General features: G+C 45.8%; 2 protein-coding genes and 1 long non-coding RNA gene across 23 annotated transcripts in view; 1 reads left to right on the forward strand and 2 right to left on the reverse strand.

Annotated features, from left to right (window-relative positions):
• Positions 1 to 240: 240 nt before the first annotated feature.
• On the reverse strand, positions 241 to 6,864 carry UMPS (uridine monophosphate synthetase). Of its 2 annotated transcripts, none has more exons than XM_048072261.2 (6): positions 6,680 to 6,864; positions 5,897 to 6,050; positions 3,682 to 4,350; positions 2,878 to 3,053; positions 2,236 to 2,350; positions 241 to 939 (listed from the first exon to the last, which is right to left on the reverse strand). In XM_048072261.2, the coding sequence occupies exons 1-6, from the start codon at positions 6,818 to 6,820 to the stop codon at positions 764 to 766; spliced, it is 1,431 nt and encodes a 476-aa protein (XP_047928218.1). In that variant the 5' UTR covers positions 6,821 to 6,864; the 3' UTR covers positions 241 to 763. The 2 variants fall into 2 exon arrangements, with proteins under 2 accessions (XP_047928218.1, XP_013026718.1); XM_013171264.3 differs by lacking the exon at positions 6,680 to 6,864 and adding an exon at positions 6,276 to 6,483.
• Positions 6,865 to 6,987: 123 nt separating this feature from the next.
• The window catches only part of KALRN (kalirin RhoGEF kinase), a 502,830-nt gene continuing 483,296 nt past the window's right edge, over positions 6,988 to 26,521 (reverse strand). For 15 of the 19 annotated variants that reach the window (XM_048072237.2, XM_048072236.2, XM_048072235.2 and 12 more), the window contains 9 exons: positions 22,313 to 22,340; positions 21,679 to 21,850; positions 19,652 to 19,773; positions 18,654 to 18,785; positions 16,754 to 16,918; positions 16,071 to 16,149; positions 14,701 to 14,901; positions 13,642 to 13,780; positions 6,988 to 11,949 (listed from right to left, as the gene is read on the reverse strand). In XM_048072237.2, coding sequence (XP_047928194.2) covers positions 11,404 to 11,949; positions 13,642 to 13,780; positions 14,701 to 14,901; positions 16,071 to 16,149; positions 16,754 to 16,918; positions 18,654 to 18,785; positions 19,652 to 19,773; positions 21,679 to 21,850; positions 22,313 to 22,340 — 1,584 coding nt within the window. In that variant the 3' untranslated portion in view covers positions 6,988 to 11,403. Of the gene's footprint in view, positions 11,950 to 13,641; positions 13,781 to 14,700; positions 14,902 to 16,070; positions 16,150 to 16,753; positions 16,919 to 18,653; positions 18,786 to 19,651; positions 19,774 to 21,678; positions 21,851 to 22,312; positions 22,341 to 26,521 lie in introns of those variants that run through there. The other 4 variants (XR_007166315.2, XM_066999770.1, XR_007166316.2 and 1 more) reach the window with 4 other exon arrangements.
• Positions 12,949 to 17,804, forward strand: LOC136791129 (uncharacterized). Of its 2 annotated transcripts, XR_010832476.1 has the most exons (4): positions 12,949 to 13,088; positions 15,332 to 15,385; positions 15,495 to 15,613; positions 17,233 to 17,804. It is a non-coding gene; the product is annotated as an uncharacterized lncRNA (long non-coding RNA). The 2 variants fall into 2 exon arrangements; XR_010832475.1 differs by having other exon boundaries at positions 15,332 to 15,613.

The raw sequence follows: 26,521 nt of genomic DNA on the forward strand, positions 1-26,521 counted from the left end.
TTCATAAATCAAGCAACAGAGAGTACGTATTTGTTTCTCATTAGAGCAATCAGCAATTCCACCATAATTAAACGCACAACAGCTGGGAGCTATAAAGATTCTTGTCAGAGCAGACTGTAAGCACCATCAGCAGTAATTCCTACAAGTCACAAAAAACAGCAGAATGACTTATTTTTGTCATGCCCTGGCTCTGAAAATAAAGTTTCACACTGCCACAGAAAAAAAGACTTACAGATCCAATTACATGAAAATAGTAGCAAACTTATTTATTAGAGAACATATTATTCAATTTCACAGTGTAGGATCAAGACTTGATACTTGCTGCTTGGAAACTGGAGTTGAGCAATCCTGTGACAGTGAGACAGGTCAGTGCTGCAGGTGAAGTTAATAGTAAAATACTGACCCACAGCCAGAGGAATTCAAGGGTGAGGAGGTTAAGCAGGAGCAACAACAGTAAGGCAAATATCCTTGGAGTGTTCTCATTCAACATTTTTCAGCAGAGAAAGTTATTAAAACTAAAAACTGAACATCAAATTTTGGTTTCATATATTCAACAACTAAAAATACTGAAAAACAACCATGGCAGGTACAACTTTGTCTGTATGTATGCAATTAAAAAGTAATTTAGCCAGCAACAAATTTTTTTCTGGAAGGGCCCAGTATTCTACTGGCTGAAGTGTCAATGTATTTACGTAGAAGTCTCACAATGATTACAGCTCCATCAGCTCTGCTCATTGACTCGGGAAGCGACCTGCATCCCACCTCACGCATGAACACCAAGCCTGCTTATGTAGCTCTCCCAAGCTGCCTTCCTGTACTTCTCTGCTTCTTGAAGGCGGTCTGAAGCTGACAAGATGCCTCGTCCCACGATAATGATGTCTGAACCTCTTTCACTAATAACTTCCTCGGGGCTTAGGTACTTCTGTCCAAGATTATCACCTGAAACAGACACACCATTTTTTCAGTTTGTGCAGAATTATACCTTCTAAAAACTTTCAAGGAGATGCTGGAACAGAAAACAGGTCTGTTGTTTCAGTTCTCACCCTAATAATCCATCAGGTACCTCCAACTAATGAACACCTACCAATTACTGTGGCAGGTATGCTCTGCTCCTGTACTTGACATAAGTCTTGCTCAGGCTTATGAGCCACAGCAGGCCTCAACGTGATCGCTCCTCGAACCAGACAGCTCGTTAGCAACGGAGACTTAGGCAGACCCCTATACCATGAAATCTCTCGTGGAAAATAATGAAGGAATCTGAGCTTGACTACAAATCAATCACTTTACCAGACAAATACGGTACTTCATCTCTTTTCTCTGTATAATCAAAGGAGAAGTCATCTTGACACCATTCCTCTGTTATTTATAGAGTGTGGTAAAGCCTGATGCTGCCCTCTCCCCTTTATACCTGTTGTTTATGCCATATAGGCACCGGACAATCAGCCCTCCCCTCCAGTTGTATCCAGCCCCTGTGGTGTAACTAATTGACAAGGACACGATTAAATGCTAAGGGGAAGGGGACTGTCCAACCTTAATCATAAAAAATTGGCAAAAGCCTTGTATCCTGGAAAAGTTACTGAACGAAAGACAACAGCCTTGCAATCCTATAAATAGTAATCCCAAACAAGAACTCTGAGCTCTCCAGGGACTGCAGCGGGCTGCAGCCTCCAACTGTGCCCAAGCTGAGACCCCTCTGAGGGTAGCCCTGAGAGGAAGTGCATCTCAGGGCTGACTCCTCGAGGAACAAGCGTGTCTGCAGATAAATGCCAGCAAGGTAGTAGGTTGAATAACTCACTCTAAGGGGAAGTTTTGGAAGCATGCAACTGGATTTAGAAACCCCCCAGGACCCTGCAGTAAGTCTCAGGTGAACCTTGCCATTCTTGAATCCTTAACTAAGTTGCTGTTTTTATTATAACAAGTTCTTTAGATCATTGTATTAGTTGACTACTACTTAAGATACTGATTAACCTTGCTGTTAAAATCATTATATTCTATATTATAAAAAAATATAAACCTCGTTATTTGCTATGAATGTATGTAATAAATCCTCAACTGCTTCTATATGAGTTTTGTAAAATCTAATTCCACAACAATGACGCAGATCAAATTTGACATAGAGAGCCCTCATTTTTCATGATTTACCGATTCTAATAGATAGAACTGATGCTCAAAGAAGCACTGATCTTGCACTTATTGCATTTACAAACAGACTATAAATATTTCAGGAGACGTTACCTCCAGCTTGCAGCTGTACCCCTGGAGTTAAGTGAAGAAATTCTGGTTTCTTACTAACTCTAGATCCAGATATGAATCCAAAAACAAAATCAGAGTTTTCTTCAGCCATCTGTACCTGAAAAAGACCAATAAACAGTTTCAAGTGATATACCTAAAATCAAGCTTGCCCACTAATCTGTTCTGATGCGTACATTGACACATTAAGGTGTGCAGAGCAAGGGAATGAAACACTGGAATGTCTCTAGCAAGTTCTTGCTTTACCAATGTAAAGTCACCCAGAACTGACTAACCCTTCATTGATCTTGCTTTGCTTGCAGACAGGAATGCAAAAGTTACATTTATACACTCAATGAACTTACACTGATTAGAATTTTATTGCTAATTAAAAAAAAAAGGTGGTGAATGGCAAACCCATCACGTTCACTAGCGCTCATGGTGCGAAAGACAACCACCTTACACCAGCAGCCTACAGATGTAACCTTTAAGCACTACGCTGTCAGATTCCTCAGTCTCCACAGAAAGAGAGCCTATAATAAATAGAACTGGAGAGACTTTCGGAAGCATAGATGTTAGCAGCACACAAAACCTCCCTTGTCAGAAAACTTTACAAGCTGTTAACCTGAAACAAAAGTGCCTACTCACTGCAGCTTCTGTGTATTTGCCTGTTGCAAGCGACCCTTGGGAACTCATCTCAGCAATGAGAAGGCAGCCCCGCTGCAGAGGAAGGCCTACTTCCTTCAGACCCTTCACAACTCCAGAACCTGGAACCACGTGAGCATTAACTATGTCTGACCAGGATGCTATTTTGAACATACCACCTGAGAAGAGAGAGAGAAAGACACAGGCAAAGTGAAGTTAGTCATTAGAAATGTATTAAACAAGAAACATGAATTAAACAAAACAAGCAGTACACTAAATCACTCATGTTAAAAGACTTTTTACTACTGAAGCTTAACAGTTACAAGTGCAGTTTCATCAGACACTCCTAACAGCTGCACAACCACAAAGCATCATCTCCCAGTTTTATATTACACAAGCACTTGGTAACCTGCCTTTACTATTCATTAACTCACCTACAGTGAGCTTTTTACTGTCACAGGTGCAACAGTATTCAGATCATCTACAGCTGCAGTAACAAATGAAAGCCATAACAAGCACACAAGCATAGCAGGCTGCTCTAAGTGCCACGCTGCGTTTCTCGTGGCAAACAGCTATTCAAAAGTACTTACTGAACACAAGCATAGATTCGTTAAAAGATTTAGGTTTTGGAAGGGACCTCTGGAGGTCGTGCCCTCTCAGCAGGGCTAACTTCAAAGCTAGATCAGGTTGCTCACGAGTTTTCTCCAAGGTCAGAGATCCCACAGTCTCTCCTGACAGCCTGTTCCAGTGCTGCAGTTACACAGACCAGCAGCAAAGTTATTGTAAACCAAGGCCGACGATAATCACCTTTATATTGATGTTTCACTGTGTTTCCAATGTCTGCAAATTTCCTATCTTCAAAAATCAAGAACTCGTGTCGATCTGCGAGTGCTCTCAACTCCTTTACTACTTCCTGGGTGAAATCATTCAGGATATCTACGTGAGTCTTTAGGACACAAATGCTGGGGCCCAGGCTGGCAGCTAACTGCAGCAGCTCTTTGGATCCTGTGACATCAGCAGAAAGGCACAAGTTGGTTTGTTTCTTTTCCATGAGCATGAGAAGCCTGGCTGCAACAGGATGCACCCCGGGCAGCTCAGCACGAGCCCTGAAGCTCAGCTCTTTACAAATTCTTTTCACGGGAGCGGGACCATTCTGAGCCACTGGCTCAAACATGTTTCCCCGAATAAAGTTCTTCACCTTCTCAACCATCTCAACGTCCACTTCTCCCTGCTGCTGGAGAATATCTAACAGCCCAGACAACGTGCAGACAGAGTGCAGACGAATTCCATGTTCTTCTAACCTGGCCTTCCCACCCTGCTCCCTGTCCAACAGCACTACAGCATCTGTGACTTTCAATCCTTCTTTCTGAAGAACTTCTGCAGTTTCCAGTACACTAGATCCACTTGTTACCACATCTTCAATGATTAAACATGTTTCTCCTGGATTAATGGTACCTTCTACCAGCCGCTTAGTACCTTTAAAACAAAAGACACACACTTAACTAAATGAACAAGGTTTAAAAGACCACAGCACACATCAGAAGTATCACGATTTTAACCTGGTATGTTAAAGATCCTATCTATTTCACATACAAGCATATGTTGCAGTAAAAAATCGAATCAGACTCCAAGAAAATAGCAATTTCATGCTCACTGTCAGTATGTAGAGATAATTTCTTTAGTTAATACCTGATACCAGGTAGTATCACAGTTCTCATCACAGCTCAGTAACTGACTTGTAACTCAGTTCATAAAGACCGTTACTTCTCCAAGGGGATAAACACATTTTGTACGTTTCATTAACAAATCTGACATATTCTTAGCTGCACGTATTGAAATAATCTTTGCGTAAGCTGACTACAGAAATTCAGGTTTAGTATTACTATGAATTAAACCTTCAAAACACCAACAATATTTTCTCCCATAACTTAAAAGTCTTTAAACTAAAAGTTACTTTAAATGTCTTTGAAGTAGCAAAGCCACTGATACTCTTTAACATATCTTCTATTTTTCACAGGCATTATTCTATGCTTAACATGTCTGTTGTTAGAACAGTCAGGAGGAGTAAACCCCCCAAATGCCTTTGCCATAACGAACAATAGGCACAAGTCCATGAAAAGCGTCCCGGGGGGCAATAACAAAGGCTGCCTAGCTTTCCCAGGAAGCAGCGAGCAGCGGGTGAACATTACACAGACTGAGGTGCTTCAACCATGACGGTCTCACAAGTGTAAGTACAGCTCTGCAATCTGTGTGACACCGGAACCCTTGTACCAGGCAGTTAATTGCTGTCACAATCAACTTGTCCTTCACAAGAAGGAACAGCAACAGTTCTCGTGCCTAGCACATTGGCTAATGTTTAGCTTTGAAAAACATCCTCTCTGACTGAACGCTGTTGGAAGAGGATAGCGTTTATCACACAAGGAAATCTATTTGACAGAGTATGTTAATGCTTCGGTTTCCCTCTCCTACACACACCCCTCATCCCCTTTCCACCTAACTAAAATAAAATTGATCCCTGTGTAGAGAACTGACTGCTTCTCACCTGGTACACCTTGCCCACTGATTACAGGGCTACAGGATATGAAAGAAAAAGGGCTTTGAGACACAAAACAAGAACAGACTACAAAGATTCCTCTTGGAGTCGATATGCAGAAAGTTCTGTTTGGGGGTGAGACATGGCACTGGTCTCAGCACATCAGAAACAGCAGCAACTGTTTCTGTAAGAGAGCGGTAACCCACAATAACGGTGCCAAAGGAAAAAAAAAAGACACCGTGGAAACAAAGAAGCAGCTCGTGAGCTTCCAAACCTACTACAGCAGGATTTGGGATTTGAGCTGCAGACTAATGAGAGACCAGCTGGGAGAGCCTGATGCTATGGGAGGTACGTTTCAAGGAAAAAGGTGTAGCTATTTACATTGAAGTGGTAGAAACAGGGATGCATGTTAGAGAAGAACCTTAAAAATATAGTTATTTCACAAAGCAGCCAACAAGTAAAGACAAATTCATCATGTGAAGGTTTTACCGTAGTCTTTTGCTTCCTTCCTCCGTATAAGCATTGGAACCTGCTTTTCTGAGCAGATAATTGTAGCCAGTGGCAATGCCGTGTAGGGAACGCCACACACACAGTCATACTCGAGACCAGCATCTTTTGCTGTTTGAAACAGAAGATCTGCAACCTGAAAAATACATGTATGTGAGGCGTCAGACTAGACCGATCACTCCTCAACAAGTACGCCACCAAAGGAAGGGAAAGCACAAAAAGCTCTCTTCTTTGTATTATTTGATAGCTGCAAGCTGCCTAACACCTGTAAGCAGTCTCCAGAGGTTTCCCCGCAGCAAAGCATCACTGCTGTGAATGATGCTCAGGGCTCCCCGCACCCTTTTTTTTTCTGGTTACTTACCAGGAATTTCCCCACCTTCAAGCAAGCAGAGCAACAAAGCGATGCCTCAAACGCCCCAGGTGCCAGCACAGGGCAGGACCCCCAGGCCCCTGATAAGGCAGCATCCCCCCTACTCCTTCCTCCTCCTCTTCCTCACAAAACATTAGGGATTGGAAGGGACCTTGAAGGATCATCGAGTCCAATCTCCTCCCTTCTCCTCCTCCTTCCTCTTTCTCCTCCTCTTCCTCCCTCTCCTCCTCTCCTCTTCTCTTCTCCTCCTCCTCTTCTTCCTTCTATTCCTCCTCCTCCTCCTCTTCTTCTTCCTTTATTATTATTATTATTATTACTACTCCTCCTCCTCCTCCTCCTCCTCTCCCTCCTCCTCCTCTCAGCGCACCAGGGGCTCCCCCCCAAGGGGCCAGCACCTGTCGGAGGAGGCCTGGGTGCGAGACGAGACCTCGCAGGTCCACGTAGACGGGCGAGGCGATGCCGCTCTTCAGCACGAAGCTGCCGAAGCGCAGGGCGCCCGCCGCCAGCAGCGCCGCCGCCACGCCGCCCGCCGCCATCTGCCCGCCCTCCCGAGATGGCGGACGCGGCGTCAGGCGAGGCGGCTGCGCATGCGCATGCGCAACGCTGTGTTCCCCCCCCACGGGTCCTTCGGGTCGGGCCCGAACGGTCCGGGTGCGATTGGTTCCTCCCGTTTAAAAAAAATAGAAAAGAAAAAAAAAAAAAAAAGAAAAGGCCGCGTTGGGAAATGAGACGGAGCCGCTTGTTCTCCCAACAACCGAGTTTTAATCCAAAATAGAGAACAGCCCAGAAAACACGTCGCTAGCACAGTCCGTTTATAGGAAGGGTGCACAGTCCAAGCACACAGGGGCATTGCAGCCATGGCGGAGGTGCCGGCCCGCACCAAGAGGCCGACTTTACAAATGGCGAGCGGGCGGTCGTGTGCCCCAGAGCCACACGGCGCTTCGGGCAGGCCAGCGGCGTGCCGAAATTGTTAAGGCTGTGGACGTACTTCGCACCTTGAAAGCGCTGTGTCGCTGGCCGTGCCGCTCCCCCCTAGCTCCGGTTGGTGGTCGCAGCGGTGGACAGGCATTGAGTTTTGCCCTTAGCGAACAAGGCTGACACTTTTTTTTTTTTTAATTATTTTTTGCCCTTTCTGTCGTATTTGCGTTCCAAAAGTCACCAGCAAACAGGTCTCGGTGACAGAGATTGGTAGGAAGAGAAGAGCACCAGGAGGTGGACGTGGTGGTGCCGTATGGCTTGCGCGGAGGCCAGCTCGTCTGTCCCGGCCGCCACAGTCACGGCCAACACGTGGCGGTGACACTCGGCGTGACACGTCCCAGCACTTGATGGCACCGCACAACCAGCCTGGCGGCACGGGGCCAGGCCTCGTGTCCCTGGAAAGCACCATTTTTTGATGGCGTGAGGACAACCAAGCAGGGAAATAGATCCAGGCCCTGTGTTAGGGGGGGATCTGCTGCTGCATGGAAAGGAACAGGAACAAAAACAGCTTGTTAGTCCCTGTGCACGTTAATTATCTGTCAGACTTGTATATACAGGCTAGCCTTGACATTTCTCTCTGGAGTTTACATTATCCCGGGTCACCTGACGTAGCCCTCTCATTGCAAGGGTATTAAAATACGGTTGTATATAGCCAAGTCATACTGTGCTGTTCTGCGTTCAGCCTTCGTCTGTGGCATTTGTAACAAGGGCCTGATGGCATCTTCAGAAATGCTGGGCACCAAAACCTGGGAAGGTCAGCTGAGGGCACAGGCTTTCTCTCAGCATTATCGTAGGTTAAAAGTAAAAATGATTTTAAAGGTAAATGTTAATGAAAAAAGAATAAAGCCATTTAAAATAAAAAGGCGATGAGACTAAGCAAGACTTGTTGGTACAATTAGGACAAGAGAAGTGTTGCAAATGCAGACTCTGGATTGCTTTAGGGTTTTCAAGCCTAAGACCCCTGGCGCTGTGTGTGTATCAACCTGGCCCACCCTGCCCGCAGGACTTGCTGCTCGGTAGCTCACCCAAGACATGAATTTGGATTCCAGTGGCAGTGCAGGAGCCTGCAGGCAGTGGCTGCCTGCCTGGAGGGCTGCTCTGCACCAAGCTTGTGCAGCCAAAGCGCTGGAATTGCTGCTGGTTGTACTGGCCGGGGTGGCTACCAGCATTGCACATGATGCTGCCCTCTGGGAAGGCCCTGAGCTTCCCAAGGGGCCAGCAGCTCCTTGCGGAGGGTGACAAAGGCTGAAAAAGGCCTTGGGAGAGCAATATTTGAATGCTTCCTCTTTATTTATTAGATGGCAGCGTTTCATGTCAACCTGACATGAATGACGATTCAGGCAAAAAATATAATGTTTGAGATAAAATGCAAGGTTTATAATCAGACACATCTGGAAGTACCAATGGGTTTGAGTTTTCCCGAATGTGCTGTAAGAAAAGCAGTGCCCAGGAAGAGGAGCTATCTAACATGAACATGGGAAAAGCAGGACCATAAAGGAAAGCAACCCCATAACACTCAAAATCTTCAGAGCTCAGCAGCTCCAGCTCTCCCTTCAAGAGGAATCGCTTTTTTGAATATGAGCACCATGTATCCTCTTTCAGCCTTTTTTTTTTCTGCTATTTGATAGCAATTGGAGACTTAAGTGTTCCTTTAATCAATCCAGCTTTTTCCCCCTATATGTCCAAAGTGCCTGTTTTCACAGTTTGAGATGTGAATGCAGGACGTGGCAAAATAAAATGATAAATAACTCCAGATTTCCTGTGATACATGAGAATTTGTTTGTATTAATGCCAAGCAGAAAGACTGCGGCTTAAAATGTACCCACGGGCCTAATAAAAGCTGTGGGTTTTATAAACCACACTTCCATAAACATTTTCTTAAGGGCAGCACGATCACAGCACAAAGAGCCAGCTTCGACAAATAGAAAGAAGCACAAACAGTCCTGCAGTGAGAAGTACCTGCGGCTGGTGCTAATTAAAGACACCCCTTGATGACTGCTGCCTGAAGTTTTGGTTGCTAAGAAATCACATACTTCACACTCTAGCTCAGGAAGAGAGTCTGTTCTTTGTCTATGAGGTGCTGCTGTGTTGCTCAGAAAATTATCTGCTGCACCACAGAGGGAAACCGAAGCTTTAGCCCTCTGTGAACACTCAAGCCTTTCCACAACTTCCCCCAGTATTAGACCTCTCCATCGCTCACACCGCCCCGTATGCTGCCTCTGACTCTGCTCAGGCACCTGGGCTCGCCCCTCTGACTGCAGCTCCTAGATCTCAAGGTCTGCTCTCGTGTTGTGTGCATGCAGCACTGAACATCGTGATTTGCTGTGCCTGGTAGAGCAAGCACAAAGAGAAGGGCTGGGTCTCCTACCTGCCATGAAACTGAGCTTGGAGGTGGATCAGAAGAAGGGCTAGCAGAGCCCTGAGAGTGCACAGCATTTGCAGAGAATCTCCATCACCTGCTGGCAGAGCCAGCTTTTGCTCCTGCAGAGACATTGCAGGCTCACAGTGCAGTTACTTGGATGGCGAGTTGAATTTGGCTCTTGCCCTTACGAGATATCTCAAGAGAGCCTCTGCTGAGTACACATGGCCAGAGCAAGCCCTTTTCATTAGGAAAACCTTTGGTAACAACTGACATTTCCTATTGCAGGCACAGCAGTGGCACTCAGCACCAAGGCAATGTACTCATGTGCCAGGGTTAAAAAAAATTCTCTGATCATCAGCCTGGAAGGCTGTAGGGTTTTATGGTGCTGCAGCAGGATGGGGAAGCAGCAGCCAGGGAGGTGTTTCCCCTTCCAGTCCTGCTGCTAGAGAGAGGAAGACTTGGCCAGCCTACGAACTGCTGATCTGTCACTGCAGACTCTGTGTTGCTTGTACTAAGGCTGGCTCCGTCACTGTAACATCAATGTGATGATGTTGCAACTTGGCTTGCAAGAGAGAAATGTTTTAATTGCAGATATTTTTTATTTTATTACAAACTAGGCTTTGGACATAAAAATATCCTTACGAATGCTTTGGTGATGAGGTGCTTATGGCAGCTGAGAGATATTTACAAGTTTGGAAATGAAACAAATGACATACTTTAAACACTGAAAACTATTTTTGAGCTGTAAGCACAAGGATGGAGTCACCACTTACCAACTGCACTTTCAAAGGCTTTAGATGGACTTTGGGCCAAGCAATTCTGAAGCTAGAAATGGAACAGGATCCTTTATATATATATATATATATGATACAATATATGTATACTGAAAACCTGTGATAGAAAAAATTGTCTTCGTCAATCATCGTTTACAGATACTGCAAAAATTGGACACATCCTTTTCTCAATGCACAGGTTTCGCAAAAGATTTCTATACAGTGTATATAAAATGCTTTAAAAAAAAACCACATCATAGTCCCATTGTGCTTCATCAGAAACAGCTGTATGCTCCAATGAATTCATTGCCTTAATCATAGCTCCAAAAGGTACTGCATGTTGACTTGACAAAGCAGAAAGCCCAAGGGTTAACACAGAATTTTATTCTGAGCACTACCATGTAACGAGAGTGTACCTAAGCCACGCCACCACAGAAGCTGATCCAACAAGACCTGATCTTGCATGTCCCATGCAGGCAAAGTCCCCACTGAAATCATGGGAGACCTGGGTGTACAGGGTGTGCAAAATCCGTCTGTTAACCTGGAGCAGGCTTGCAGTGACCTCAGCAAGAGCTGAATTCAGTGCAGACCTGCAGCACACACTAAGGTCGGCCTAGATTTACTCCTCCACATGCTATCCTACTCCTAATCTCTCAGACGCTTTGAAATCAGTTCAGCAAGATCAAGAGGATTTCTCGTAAGGCTGCCTCCCAAAGATTAAGGCAACTGCAGTTTTGGCTCTTGTTTCCAGTTGGCGTTTGCTGCCCGCAGCCCTGTGGAGATGCTTCCAGGAGGAGCCTGCCGAGGGAGGGGAGCAGGTACCTGTCGCCGTTACCCTGTTTGCTTTGGTTCTCAGTAACTGGGCAAGGACTGTGGCCTCCAGATAGATCTGCACCCCTCAAATGCCAACGCCAAATACAGAAGTATGTACAGAAGATCTTTGTGCCTGCTCGCTCCCTGTGCCGTGCCTCAGCACCAGCAGTGTCTTGTCCCAGGGAGCCAGGCATTACGTTCCTGGGTTCAGCCTGCTCATCAGGAAACTCTTGACGCTGGGGACGGGGTGCACGTCGTACTGGTGTCTGCGGCGCTCAATGAAGGAAGCCAAGCGAGAGGTATCCAGAGGGATTTTGGAATAGCTGCCATTGTGCGGTTGCAGCCATGGATGCTGTAAACATGTGGCTGCCGTTGGCCTTCTCCTGAAGTCTTCTTGGAGGATAACGTTGATGAAATCCCTGGCGGCATGGCTCACGTCGGAGAAGTACTCAGGTGGGAAGCTGAAATCTACTCTGCACACATTGATACAAGTCTCCTCTTTGCTTTCATCCAGGAAGGGAGAGACACCGCTCAACATGACGTAGGTGAGGACCCCGATGCTCCAGATGTCCGTGCTCAGGGAGACGGGAAGGCCTTGGATAACTTCAGGAGCTGCGAACTCTGGGTTTCCAAGGAGGTGGTGGACGTGATAATGACCTGTGATTTGAACTGCATCTTCCAAATCGATGATCTTGACACGAGGTACCGGGATTCTTAAATCAATGAGCAGATTTTCTGGCTGCGGAAAAGAGGATAACAAAAACTTAATTATGCTCTAGTTCTGCAAACGAAAGGTGTAGCCTTTATTCTAGATACACCCCTATCCACATATTTAGCTTTGTGTTTTAGGTTGAAGAACTGATCCAAAAAATCACATTTTATCAGGTATGTGTGACATACAGAGCAGGAGAGTTACTGACAAGGAACCTGGTCAGCTCCTGTATACCCTGCTGTCAATTTGGATCAACACTGAAGCTGCAATGACAGCATCCTCCGTTTACACCAGTGCAACACAGTGTGATTTTGTACGTAGTTCCAAATACTTGCAATTTATTTTTCTCAAAATAATCTCTACAGATTAAGAGCACTGACAGATGTAATTTTGAGACAAGCTACAACACCTCTGATTGATTTATTCAGATTCCACTTGTTTACGTGACACTTCGTTGACATAAATGTATGAGAGAAATGTTCTCTGTAAAGCAAATATTTAACTTTTTGCCCACTACCTCTCTAGAGTCACTTTTCCATGCATTTTTCCTATAGCTCCTCATGCTCATGCACATATATATACAACTCAAAGTCTACTACACTACTGTTCAAACCTCTCCACTTGCTCTTCTGTAGTGGAAAGACAAAATTAGCACAATCTTGAGAGGATCTTGGGACAAGACAGTCCATGGCTAGGTCTATTGTCCCTAGCAATGCATCTCCCTCTTCCCACTCAGCAACAGAGGGTACTTTATTTAGCATGCCTCATTCAGGAGAGCTGTAAATAGGTCACAGAAAACTGGCTTCCCAGCTTGTTTTTGGAAGGTATCTTATGATCAAATAAAGAATTCAGTGCAGTTTCTTACCTACAAGTGATGTCTATTTTTTGACAACTCCTATAAATACAGCAGAAAATACAAGCAGTCTTACTGAAAGAAACCTGGATAATATAGCCTTTTGGGACTAATGCTCACATAAGACATTTCACAAAAGGGATCTTTTCATATTTTTTTTGTAGTAGCAGCGGTAAGCAGCAGAAGAATGAAAACACCACTTCATCTGACGTGCCTGGGGGCTGCAGGGCTGAGACGAGACCTCCATGGAGCTGGATTGTCCATGATACAAGACAGTTAAATCCGTCTCTCATTCTCCATTTTTAAATTCCATGTAAGTCTTCAAATAAATTATAGATTATCTGATACCCCTGGCAACTTGAATCAAAGCTGCAGAACACAAAGCCCAGAGCACTTGATCATAACTTCAATCACCAGTTTTCTGCCGTCCCACATCACTGGGATGTTGGTGAGGACGGCAGCACAATGCTGAATCCAGGACAGCACTGTGCCTCCTGCCACGTGTGCTAACACGGGGAGGAATGAGCTGTGCTAGTCTCACGGAGCATGACATTAGAGACTGTAGCTTGTTCGTCCTCACTCAGAAGCTACTGACATCTCAGTCCTGCCCTTCTCCTTCATTAAATCCCTCTTCCAGAAAGCCCTTGAGAACAAACCAATGAATCAAGGACAAAGTGCATCTCTGAGCTGAAGGAAGATATAGACCTCATGCTGCAGGTCCTTTCTCTGGCCAGTAGGTCTGAAAAGTAGCACTTGTCCATTCAGTGATCATCCCTCAGAGCACAGACTGCACCTCCGCGCTGTCAGTGAAGCTGGGAACTGTCTGTACTGGGGCACTGAGTAACAGCATCATTTTCTTCTCTTACCTTTATGTCTAAATGAGCCACTCGGCAATTGTGAAGATACTGCAAGGCTTCCATTGTGTCTCTTATGTAGAAAGCTACCTTTTCCTCCATGAGTTCATCGTGGTTCATTAGGTAATCTAAGAGACGACCGTCATCCATCCTGCAAACAAATCAAACCCCACACGTGAAAGATCACATGGCATCTCCAGGAACAGCTAATATTTGAAAACAAAACTGCGATGGAAACTTTGTGACCTAAAAATAGAGGAAACCAAAAAGAGAGATCTGATATTTAACGATATCTCAAGATACTGCAGGCTGTGGAAGTGGTAGAATGATTAATCCTCTATTGCTAAACCCAGTTCTAAAAAAATTAGCAACAGTCTCAAAGTAAAGTAATATGCTTAAGGATGTATTCAATAGACAGAGGACATTCCTTTGAAAACAGATCCACTTAATTATTTGGCTTCGTCTATTTATTTACAGAGAGGATTGCATAATGCAGAAAGAATCACTGGCATTTTCAGCTGGTAATATGTTCTGTGGGAAAACTAACCCCATAAAAGTTTTCCACCTAGTTTTATTTATGTGTATAAATAAATAAGCAAAGAGCCCAAATATACTTCGTTGGATACTCTGTAACAAAGAAGCATTTTGGATTTTGGTTGCTATTTCTCCTTAGGGGGACAAGAATAGTCCCTGTGCAGCTTTTTTCACCAAAAACTATTAGAGCAATGTAGGCTGCAATCCAGCTGAAGCACGTTTACTCACATATAAACAGTGGACAAAACTGCCCAAATAAATTTCATCCTATTCAGTGTGACAGACTAACTGCTGATACAATTACCCAGGCCTCGCCAGAGTCAAAAGCAGTTTTATTTGTACCCCTGAATCTTATTTACTGTAAAGAAAAGGCAGCAGAAAGTCAGCAGAAAATGGCTATTTCATTTGATGTCACAATCAATAAAAAACAGATGACAAAGTCTTTGCCCTGCTGAAGCGAGGGTGAATTTTATCCTTGGCTTTAAATAGTGCTGTGATTCCTACCCAGACACTTGAATTGAAGCTCCATGTACTTACAGCTCCAAAACTAGGATGTAAGAAGTAGGAGACTCATAGGTATCATGGATAGTGATGTACTGAGGATGCTGTAAATGCTGTAACAGAGCTGCTTCATGTGCCGCTTGCTCTTTCTTTTTCATTTTTTTACTAACGAATTTTACAGCAACATCTTTCCTGGTAGCTTTGTGAACACATTTCTTTACTATGGAGAATCGTCCCCTGGAAAAAAAAATCAGAATAATGAATGGGACCAATAAATAAATCATGCTTGTTTTTCAGTGCAATAGCAGGCTGATTTTCAAAGTGTTATTTGATTTAGTACATTAACATTTCACAGAGAATCACACTTAACTAGTCGTTCATAACCTTTTTCCAACAAGAACCCCCATCTCTTGCCCTGGCTGTTTGGATTCTTTGGGGATTAGCAAGCACCGACAGCAAACAGCCACTTTGTTTTGTGTAGCCCTACTGATGTCCTCTAACAATCTCCCCTGGGTTCAATTTGCTGCCGCTTTTACAGGTTCTGCCTTCTTGTTCCTAAACATGGTTCTCCCCTCTCTAGTTGCTTAAATAATGAGCCCGAACTTACTCAGACAACAAAAAGAAAACCCTTGTTAAGTAATCGCTAAGCAATCATTTTGTCTTGCAGTTTCAGGCACACAGTGAGAAATTAGGAGCAAACAGCTGGCATGAAGGCATTTAGGTAAGTCACACAGACTGGTGCCTAGCACCATTCCTGGAAGCAAGAGTACTTGATGAAGCCATGTGCTGCACTTGGCCTGTTGGTAACACATACACTCTTCTTTCCACAGAACCAGGCAGCCTCCTACCCTTTCAGCCCCAGAAGCTCGTCGCTGACCTCTGGGATAAGACATGACCGCATGAACATCAACCTGCGTTGTTTTGCGCCCTTATCAGCTGTCTGCACAAGGTCCTGCTCACTGACTACCCCGCTCAGCAGAGCCCTTCAGCACCTGATTTAAGTCAGTCACATGCCTAAGTGCTTTGCAAACAGCCTCTGAGGTTAAGCACAGCCAGAACCAGCAAGTCATCCTGACTTCAAAAGCCCACATCAAACCCGAGATGTCAGAGGAGATACCAGCAAGCACTGGCCGTGGCTGCCAGAGATTTGGCTGCCTAATTGCTGAGAGGTTTGCATTCAGTCACCCATGTCCCAGTTGCAATCCTCAAATCACAACTGGTATTGAAAGACAAGATTTAGCCAGCATTTTGGCCGGTCTGTATTGTAATCAGTACTTAATATGCAATGTTCTCTGAAAGAAGTTTTCAAGCTAACTACAAAAAGCAGCCTAAGCTCTCTTCCAAGGCCCCACCTTCAAGCCACTGTTTCAGTATTTCATTGCAGCGATAAGCAGGGTTAATATTACCTCCCAATCTCATGCAGTTCTGCATATGCAAGGTCAAAGTTTTCCTTCCATGAAATAGTGGCACCATCAGCAGCAGAATCTTTGGGAGAAGAAAGCACATGCAAGAGAGTGTAAATACAATTTAGTGTGGATTATAAACTGCATATTTCTAAATTAGGTGAGAATATATTACTTAAGAACAGCAAATATTACTACTGAGTCCAATTTCACACTGCTCCATCACATCCAGTGCATTAGACCACCAAAAGCCAGAGCTTCCCAGAGCAAGGTGTGGATAAGATGGATTCAAATCTGTCCTTGCTGTTTTGGGCTGGAAAGGGACCACACAGACAGTCTCAGGACTTATCTGTGTGCAAATGGAAGGGAGATCTATGCCACGTGAGATCTCATTTCATCTAGCACAGGCTATTGAAGCCAGTCACACAGCTGGTTATGTGTTGGATCTACTGAAACTGGGGAAATGCATGCACGCTGAGCAGCAGCTGTGAGCCAGGCGGTGCAGGAACAGGCATGGAACAGGCATGGAGAGCCTTTCCAGTGGCAGGAGCTGGCTCTGAGCATCTCCCAGGCTTTCTATCCTATTCATACCAGCTCCAGGATCAACGTTCTTAGCAGGACCTCACAAGTCCAGCTCACCGTGGATTCCCTGCAAGCAGCACCCCCTCCTCCCCATACCCACTCACCGTACTCTGGGAGCCTCACGAATTCGGATGGGTCACTGGGCAAGCTGATCCCCCAGGGGTTGCTGGCGCTCACTCGAAACTGGTACTGGCAGCCTGGGGACAGGTCTTCAATGACAAGGTAGGTGTCCAGAGTTGAGGCCACCGACTGCTGCCAGACCTGCGAGCCTGTGTTGTAGGGAGGGAGAGAAGGAGAGGTGATGGAGACAACCCCGATGAGTGAACTCAGAGCAGGGAGAGCAGGGAACTTGTTCTTGCTGCCCAGAGGTTATACGGCCAAATGCTAGAGGACATTTCATAAACTGCTGTCAACATGAGAACAAAGCACGCAGAGGCTCTCTCTCCAATGTGGTGCCCTAGGAGGTTAAAATCCTCGGGGTTTTTAACAGGCAAAGTTAAGGCTGATTTATTTCTGTTAAACCAGAAAGGGATATGAGAAGCTGTTTGGTGTTGCAGATGTTTCCCTATCTGTTGAAATGCAGGAGGAAGGAGATGCCCCTCACTTGACTGCTACCAATGGAAAAACCACAACCCAGGGACAAGCCGATCTGTCCAGAAGTCTAGCTGAAGCTGTGTGCTACCAGTGATGTCTGCAGGCAACAAGATAAGGCAGAAAAGGAGGAATGACTTGCTGATGGCTCTGCTATCAGAGAAACACTGGGGAAAAAAAAAAAAAAAGGTAGGAAGCAAGCCCCAGGTGAAGCTGAGGAAGGGCACCAGTGCAAAGTGCCTGCAGAAGACCTGGTGGCTCCAGTGAAAGCTGGAGCTGCAAAGAACCAGTTTTCTGAGGCTTGGCATGGGCTTTTTGCAGATATGCAGGATTGCAGCTAAAAAATGTGTGACTCCATGACGTGTTTCTCCTCCTAACAGAAAAAAAAAAACCAAACATTGCCTAGCCTGTGGCATCCAAAGAGCAATACTTCATTCGTCTGCACAGGAACACACCAGGGCACAGAACAGAAAAGGACTGCTAGGACACTGAGCCCTATCACATTCCAAGATTTATTTCAATAACATATCAAATTTTGTCTTAAAACTAGTAGCTTCAGAGCTTTTTAGCTTTATGTTATTTACCATGATATGTATATTTTCTGTACTATGGGTAAACACACTGATGGCACAAGGAAAGCGAAGGCAAAGTATTGACCTTGAGAAGGTATTAACGTGATGGAGTGATTAGCATGATGGAGATGCACATTTGCTAACCTGAGGTGGGATTTTTGAAGGACGAAGGAAGAAAACAGAGGCCACATACCTAAGGCAAGGTTTACTGCCCAGAGAGCATCATGCCATTGCAGGAAGAATGCAAAAGGGGATGTGAATCGCTTCAAATGCCCTTGATGAGCAAACATAGCTGTGCATACAGGGGCAACAATGCATTTATCTTCTATTTAATTTTTTCAGGGGGAGTTAAATCCATTCAGATGGCTGGATTTAAGAATGAGTGGATTTTGGAACTGAGCTAGAAAAGCATGCAGGAATCTGCAGTGCTATCCAGATAAAATAATAATAATAATAATAATAATAATAATAATAATAATAATAATAATAATAATAATAATGAGGCTGCTTTGTCTTTGCATTACCAGGAAACATCCACCAGAACAGCTTGATGAATACCGTGGCAGCAGAATGCAAATGATGAAAGGATGCCTTAGTGATCAACGTATTTCAGCTGAACACACTTGCCTTAACAGAGTGGAGGAAACAGAAAAGTCTGTAATATATGAGAAGTTGGGCTGCATGACAGAAGGGCTTCTTTTGGCCTTCCACTTTGGGATCTGTGAGCAACAGATAATCACGCCCCAGTGGTGGCAAGGATACTTTGGGACCTATTGTCCCATAAAGCAGAATTACTTTGGTCTCATTTTCTCGGCTAGTGAGCACAGCTGAAAACACTTACCTTCTTCTCTGTACTCCACAGTGTAGCCTGAAATGGTGCAATTGCCTGTACTGGAGGGGGGCAGCCAGCGAAGGATCACAGAGGTGCAGCTTCTCTCCTGAGCAATGGGGCGATTTGGGGCAGCCGGGACACCTTGGGGAGAGAAAACAGGCACCCAGTCCAGCATCATGTCAGCAAGCCCTAGTACTTTAACTGAGGGAAACAAGTATTCACGTGGACATCACCAAGCAGCAGTGAGGTGGGGAGGTTGTTACCCCCAGAGTGTCCGAAAACGACAGAAGAAAGCCGTTCAGAGTGCATCTGCGTGTGGTGCTTGGTGTGGCAGCAGTGGGTTGACAAACAACCAGCCAGGCTACTGTGTTTTGCCCAGGGCTCCCTTCAGCGCTGTAGCAGTTAATGCAGCCACTAACTTGTTTGGATAAATTGGGGAAATGATATCTCTACGGCCAAAGGGGAGAAGAAACAAATCGACTTCGCAATGCTGGTGACACTCCTGGTCTGTAATTCACCGGCCAGACGTTCGTCTCTGCGCCATGCCCTTGGACGCAGCAGCTAGCCCTCATCTCTCACGTTAACACATCCCTCCCAGAGCTGGAGGTCAGAAGCCATTAGCCCACGGTTTCCTATTCATTACAATTAGCTGGGTCACTAATCACAGTACTGAGGACTCAGGCTGGGTTTGAATCCCAGCAGAACAATTTGCCCCGGCCCAAACTCCCCGAGCCCCGGGAAGCAGCGCTGCGAGCAGGATGCAGGAGCTGAGCCCCTGCCAGTCCGTTTCCATTGCCCAGATGTGATGCTTACATTTGGACAACTTAATCAACGAAAAGAGCCCGCGACGCCTTCAGCCAGCAGTGGGAGGCTTGGCCAAGGATGGGTTATATTTGTCTCAGTTCGCCTGGCACAGCTCCATGCCCGGCTGCCTTTGCACCGGGCATTTCGGTGTGTTCCCGGCCCCGTAGAGGAAAAAGGCTGGCTGTGAGGGTCAGGCACGTTACCTTGGACTTTGACTGTGGCCGAAGTCGATGCCGTCCCATGTTCATTAGCCGCCACGCAGGTGTAAATGCCGCTGTCCTGGGGCATCACGTTACAGATCTTCAGCGTCAGCTCCCCGGAGTCACTGCGGGTGCAGAAGCCTGGATTACAAAGTACTGCTTTGCCCACTAATGCTTTTTATCCCCACTTCTGTCCTGTCTCGTTACAAACACATGTGCACACAAATCCTGTTAACTCATTTCAAGGAGCATCCCCCCAGCAATCTGGTACCCAAATGCAACCCCTCCATCTCTCAGGATTAGGTTGCCATAAAACCTTTGAGCAGAATGGTCCCAATGGGGCCCTGCGGGGCAAATCTGCCGCTCTGCTGTGGTCTCAAAGGAGATTCAGACCCCTGGAGCATGTGATGGTGACCTCTGTGGCCAGGAGAGTGGACATTTCACAGCAGCTGGGGATAAAAAATGTCAGCGCTGAGTTCTTGGGAGACGCTCGGTCTTTTGGCCAATCTGAGCAAATAAACAGCTCTACTCAACCTACTGAATTTATAGCAGGTCTGCAGATAGTCAGCTCAGTGGAGTTGGCCTGAATGAAAGGAATCTGCTTGTGTAACTGAGCTAGCTGTGCTGGAGACCCCACTTAGAGCCAACAATAAATTTCTTTGATGGCAAAACTAGAGCGGTTCTTGAACGTGCAAGCCATCGGAAACTGCACAGGGACACGGCTGCCGGTGTAACCGCACGGACACTGTGGCTTTGGCTGGCCTGACTGTGCTGGTTGAGGAACGGGACAGAAACATCCCCTTCCCCCGCAATCCGGACACCGATGCCAGCAGGATTTGTAAGACAGACGCTGATCTGCTGGGCCTCTCTTTGGCAGGCAGCGCCTGCATGGAAAAACAAGCAGGAGGAACGAGACAACACAAGTGCTGATAGCGCACAGCAAGGGACGGCACAGGCGAAAGGCTGATGTAAAACAGAGCCCCACATGGAAATACCCCCCCCATCCCAGCCCCGGCCAGCAGCCTGAAGATAAGGCTCTACCAATCTAATGGCTAACAAGGCAATTTGGGGTACCCTGGGGCAGCTTCACAAGGCAACAGTCTCTGAAGGAAGCTCTTGATCAGATGTCTTTTCTTTTCTTCTTTTTTTTTTTTTTTTGAACATGTAAAATCCCTTCTCTCTTAGTGTACATTTGTCACTTCCATGGACTTTGTACTCCCCGGGTTTGTCTCAGCCTGAGCCAGCACTGCTCACAAGTTCACATGAAAGATTGCCTCCTGGAGATTTCCACTTCAGTTTGGCCCAAATAGCTTATGTAAGCCGCAGATGAGCATCCAGCAGCAGGCTGTTACCTGACCTGAATTCAACTCCAGATCTTTTCAGATCATCCCATTGTTTGCTGTAAAGATGGGCCAGGAACATCATGACAAGCATCTTTCTGTCCAAGCGCAGCTGGATGTAGCCTTCCCAGGAGCACATGTAGGCTCTTTGAGGAGCAGCTGAGGAAAGGCTCAGGAAAACTGCATGAGTTACCACCTCTGCCCGTGAGATGAGAACATTCCCAATGGTGTGGATAAGTAAATGAAGAATATTGCAAGCTGATGAGGGCTTGCTCTGCTCTACTCCTGTCCCTACCAAAGGTGAGCATCATATCAAACCCAAGCAGATAAGCCCCAGCAAAGTGGAGGCAATATTACCCAAAATAATATGGTGGAAACATTAATTGCTTCTGGCTTGCAGCTGGCTCAGAGGTCTTGGCCTTCTGGGGCACAGCACAACCAAAGTTCACAACTGCCCACAACACGCTCAGTGGAGATAGGCTACATCAACTTGGGAAACTATAGAGCTACCCAAAACCCAGAGTTCAACCCTTTCTACTAGCTGACGTCTGGCTCAGCGATGTGCCAATTCACCATGCCAGCCTTGATTAACTGCATTTCTAATGAGTCTTGTAGCCCAGCTGGTGCCGTATTTGAGGAGGACATGACCATCATGACCAGATGTGTTGGGATCCAGAGACGGGACCTTACCAGGATGACACCGTGTAGGTGGCCGTGCTGTTGTCATTGTCGAGAATGTTTTGATCTGGTCCTTTCCAGGTTATAGTTGGTTTGGGACGTCCACAGACTTTGCACTGCAGCATCACCGTGTCGCCGAGCAGGCAGGTGATATCCACTAAAGGCACAAGAAACTCTGGAGCCACTGGAGAAGAACATAGAGGGAACACCTTCTTTTAATGCACAGGAGAGGATGTTCCCCATGCAAGTCTGGAGAACACATTATAGGATCAGTTGTGGTTTGCTTTTGTAGAGGGGTGACGTGTCAGGGTTAAGCACTGAAGATCTGGGTCCCAAATGGATTATCCCAGAGTTGTTAGTGAAACTCCACCTTCACTAAGAGCCAGCTGCCAGCAGCCCAGGGAAGGAGGTAGCAGGGACTGGCTGTGCCTGGGTCTGAGCTCTGGCAGGAAGGTGAGGCTGGGCGAAGGTGTGTTTGGCGAGGGGTGGGTTTGGGGCACTCAGTGCGTGGTCTCAGGCTCTGTGAGCCCACCAGCAGATTGTTGAAGAAGAGTTGCCTCTGCTGTGAGCACTGCTGTGTGGGACTAAATCCCAGCTGCTGGCTCACCCCTCAATGCAAGTCAGTGCACAGCTGTCTTTAACTCACCTTCTTGAATGAAATTGGGGTTGATTATCTGAAAAATACAAAGAAATAATACATATAAAGCAGTTATTTAGTTGTCTGGACAGTTGCAGAGAGACATCTGGTTTCACAAGGCAAGGTGGTGAGGCTGACCCGAACTGCAGAAACACTGACCAGTGGGCTCAAGCAGTCTCAACAACTGGCAAACACAGCAAGCTCTGGTGACAACTGAACAAGCCAGTGCGCAGTTGAAACAGTAAATGATAGCTACAGTTTCTGGAAGGCTGATAAAGCAGACTTTTTGTGAGCTGCATCGCAGGTAGCAGGCGCAACACCAAGGCTGAGGAAGGTGACCGTGCTTTCTCTTTGCTTAGGTGATGCTCAAGCCATTAATTGCTTTCCACCTGGATGTGGTTTGTGCCCCCCTGTGCCCAGCTCCAGACCCACATCACACAGCACCTGCAGCCACCATGCACCTGGGGCACCTCACCTGTGCTCTAGCCACTAACCAGCTGTGGGGAGCTTCTGCTCAGCTTCAGGGAAAAAAAAGGTAAAGTGCTAAAACAGAAATACTGACTTATTTTTGCGTACTGACACATATCAGTCCTGCAGCAGTTCATGGCCTGTCATGAGTAAAATACCACTTGTTTCATTGGGCTGCTGGAAACTTTATAACTTGAACCTGGAATTGGATAACTGAGAGTTATTTTGTCTAACTCGTTAATTGATCAAGTTAGCAAAGACTTGAAAAGCTACTGTCTCACCATAGCATAGATATGTGTGATAGTTACATCATGCTAGTCCTAGAAGAAAAGTTGGGGGATAGCAAAGACAACAGCGATAAGTTCTCACACACAGCATCAACTCTAACTACATAATGGTGTACCATAGTATAGATGTTTTAGCCTCATTAACTGGTTTAATAATCCAATAAGGTCTTGTTATCCAAAGTCACACTAATAAATATCAAGCACCATAAACACCAGTATGGTTATCTCACCTTGTTTCTTTGCTACTTTCTATTTCAGAGCTATTTTGGAAGATGTCAATGAAGCAGTGACCTAATTCATGGTCTGCCAAAGCTGATGGGAGTTATTGCAGTGACCAGAAACCAGGCCACGAGGCAGAAGCAACAAGCCTTCAAACACGTAGATGCATCTTTGAGATTCATATTTATTTTGGAGAGTTATAAATAGTTTTCCAAGGTGCATGGCTCAATGTGCCATTCAAGGAGGCACTGGAGTGCATTCAGACTAATTTTGGCTGCATAGCCCTTCTGCATAGCCCTAGGCTAAGCTCTGGTACCAGCACTCAGCCCCCAGGCTCTGCTTCCCCCATCACCACCAGAAAGCACAAATGGATGAGTCCAACGTGGACTCATCGCTCACATGGGCATTTTCTCCCATGGAAACATAACTTCCATAAATTCCTCATCGTCTGAGACTGAGACTATCCTGTGGCCTAGCAGCAGACAGAGTTTGGTCCTACAGGAATGTATATAGAGAACCCAAATTCACCGTACTGGCTGAAGCAACCCGTCAATGCCAGTGCTTTGTGCTGTGCTCCAGGGAGAGGCGTGGGCTGGTGGTTGTGGGCACAGAGGTTACGGTCACTACCACGTGGCCAGCCTATCCTTCAGGTCTGGACCTGGCAGGCGAGATGGTTTGGGCTCTTGGGTTCTCCCAAGAGCATTGAGAGTTCAAACGTTTCATCCCCAGCAGCCTGGAAGCAGCCAGCCTCTTGCTACACCCCTGGAAAGGTCCCTTTGAGGACTATTTCTATAGTCATCGTATGGCCACACTGGGAACGCCTGGGGGCACCTCCATGGGGAGGTGGCAGCAGAGCGTGTCCCCACTGTGGTGCGATGGCACAGCTCGGCCTGGTTGCACCCATGGGGCCCCCGCACCCTGATGGCCTTTTGTGTCTCATCCCTCATCCCTGTTGTCACCCTTCCTCCTGCAACTGTGGCCCAGGATGCACATACAGCCTCCAGCCCCCATGGGCAGGAAGCAATCGGGGTGTAAGAGGGCACTGGGTGAAGGAAAACATCTCCCCGCCTGTGAGGAGGGAAAGGGAAGACGGCACTTGTGATTAACTTACAGCACTCACGTAGCACTGCAAAGGAAGAAAAAGCTGTTGTAGGGAGGGAGATTTCCAGCTAGATAACCACCTCTTGCCACTTTTCACTAAATGAGACCATCTATTTATCAGATTAGTAACCTGAGGCAGCAGTTCATTTGCACATACATCTTCATTTTTGTAGTTTGTGGCTTAACTGGAGCACACATACATCCTCTGTAGCGCTCCCCTGTCTTCCCTGCAGCGTGCACTAAATTCCCATATTATTCACTGATTTCTGTCCTGGTAAGATTAGAGATCCAGAGAAAGAAACGCTCCTAACACTTTATATTAATTTTATAGTGCTAAAGGATCCATTAGAAGATACAGCTACAGTGATATATGTTATAGATACATCTATAAATAAATAATGCTACAATTTCAATATTTTCTAAGGCACAATCATTTATAATAATTGACTTACCAATGTTGTTTTCCATTGCCTTACTGATGGAATATTATAAAAGAAAATTACCGCTGCTAGATAACATTGGAAGAGTCTAGGGGTAAAATTTACATTTCCTTTGATAAAACTTCAGCTGCTAATTAATAAAATGCTGCCTAACGACACCCCACAGCCATGTCTCAGCTTTCACCTGCTGTAAGCTTAGAGAAAAATAAAAGCCTTTTCGCAAGAGAATGCTAAATGCTACCAAAATGATTTAATACATCACTTGATTAGGGAACAGGTTTTGCTTAAATCACAGGGTGAGAAGTACAGAAATAGCAAATGAAAGATTCACAGCCAGAAGCCAGCTTTCCTGACCCACACATCAGCCCCATGGGGTTATGGTGCCTCTCTCTGCAGAGCATCCAGGTTTCTGGGCAATGGGTACATGGCAGGAGAAGACAGACTCCATGAAGTCCTTCTCGACTAAGTGAAAGGCCTTTGGAGGTGATTTCTTCATGTGCCAAATTGACTTTTAATTGGAGAGGAGAGCTCCGGATCATGGCCCCTTCACCCTCTGAGAACTTTGCACAGCCTCCTGCAGGTGAGTGAGCTGAAGGGAGATGACAGATTTCTTTTTTTGTCTGGCAAAATACCTGCAGCCGGATCCAGAGTGGACAAAATCCTCTAACTGCATGGCTGGTAGAGTTTGTTTCTCAAACAGTGATGCTAAAAATGGAAACCCTGTGCAAAGTGACAAAGGCAGCCCATGAAGCAGTCTCTGCTCACACCATGTGGGGTCCAGCACTGACAAGGCAAAGAATGGAAGCTGGAGAGAAGGGACTGAGACACAAAAATGGGACGACAGGTCAGCATTATTCCATAGAAAAGACAGAAATAGACCTTGTTCCTCCCTTCTCCAGCCTGCGTTGTTTCAGGGCTCAGACCAAGAAAGGTCCAGATGTCTTTGTGGGTCTAAGTGACTTTTTTGTTGCAAAACAGGGTTTGGAGATGATTGCCAAATCCACCCGTAACACCTAAGCCTACTTGCAAAGGGCTCACCAGGCTTCCAGATGTGTCATGCTGAATTTTCTGTGAGTTTGTTTAAACAGGACAAAAGAAGCAACTTAGTGTTGCAGTCAGACTTCAGAAAAGCAGCACAAATGCTGCATACAGCAACTCAGCACTTTGCACCACTGCATCACATTTTTCCTGGTTTGCCAAGATCATGTTATGAGCACAGAAAGGCATTTGCATTCGTCGCAGCAAAGCTGTCCATTTGCAAAGTGACTCCAACCTCTGACTTGTTAGCAGAGCTTATCTGTCATGTATATGCACATGCTACGTAAGTGCATCACAAACAGGACAAACAGTGATTTTCCCCACTTTTGCTGAGTCGTAAGGCTGGACTGCCAACCAAGCCCTCCATAAAAAGATCCATGCTTTAGCTAAACAGCAGAGGGCATGTTTACTCCAAGGCAAGCAGCTCTGCATTTGGTAAACACCTCATAGCACTTCTTGCTCATCAAGTTAAAATAAAATATTGACTCATTCGCACATGCTGGTAGCCAGCAGCAAGCTCCTTGCTCCTTCATTTAAAAAAGGAAAAAAAAAAATAATGGTTCTCAGAAAAAAAAATAATAAAGAAGCGAAGAAGAATTAAACCAACTGCAATTTGCAGGAAAAGATATATTAGTCTCTCTCTGATCAGGTCAACTTCTAATGTG

Source organism: Anser cygnoides, chromosome 6, assembly GCF_040182565.1.
Source record: "Anser cygnoides isolate HZ-2024a breed goose chromosome 6, Taihu_goose_T2T_genome, whole genome shotgun sequence".
Lineage (NCBI taxonomy): Eukaryota > Metazoa > Chordata > Aves > Anseriformes > Anatidae > Anser > Anser cygnoides.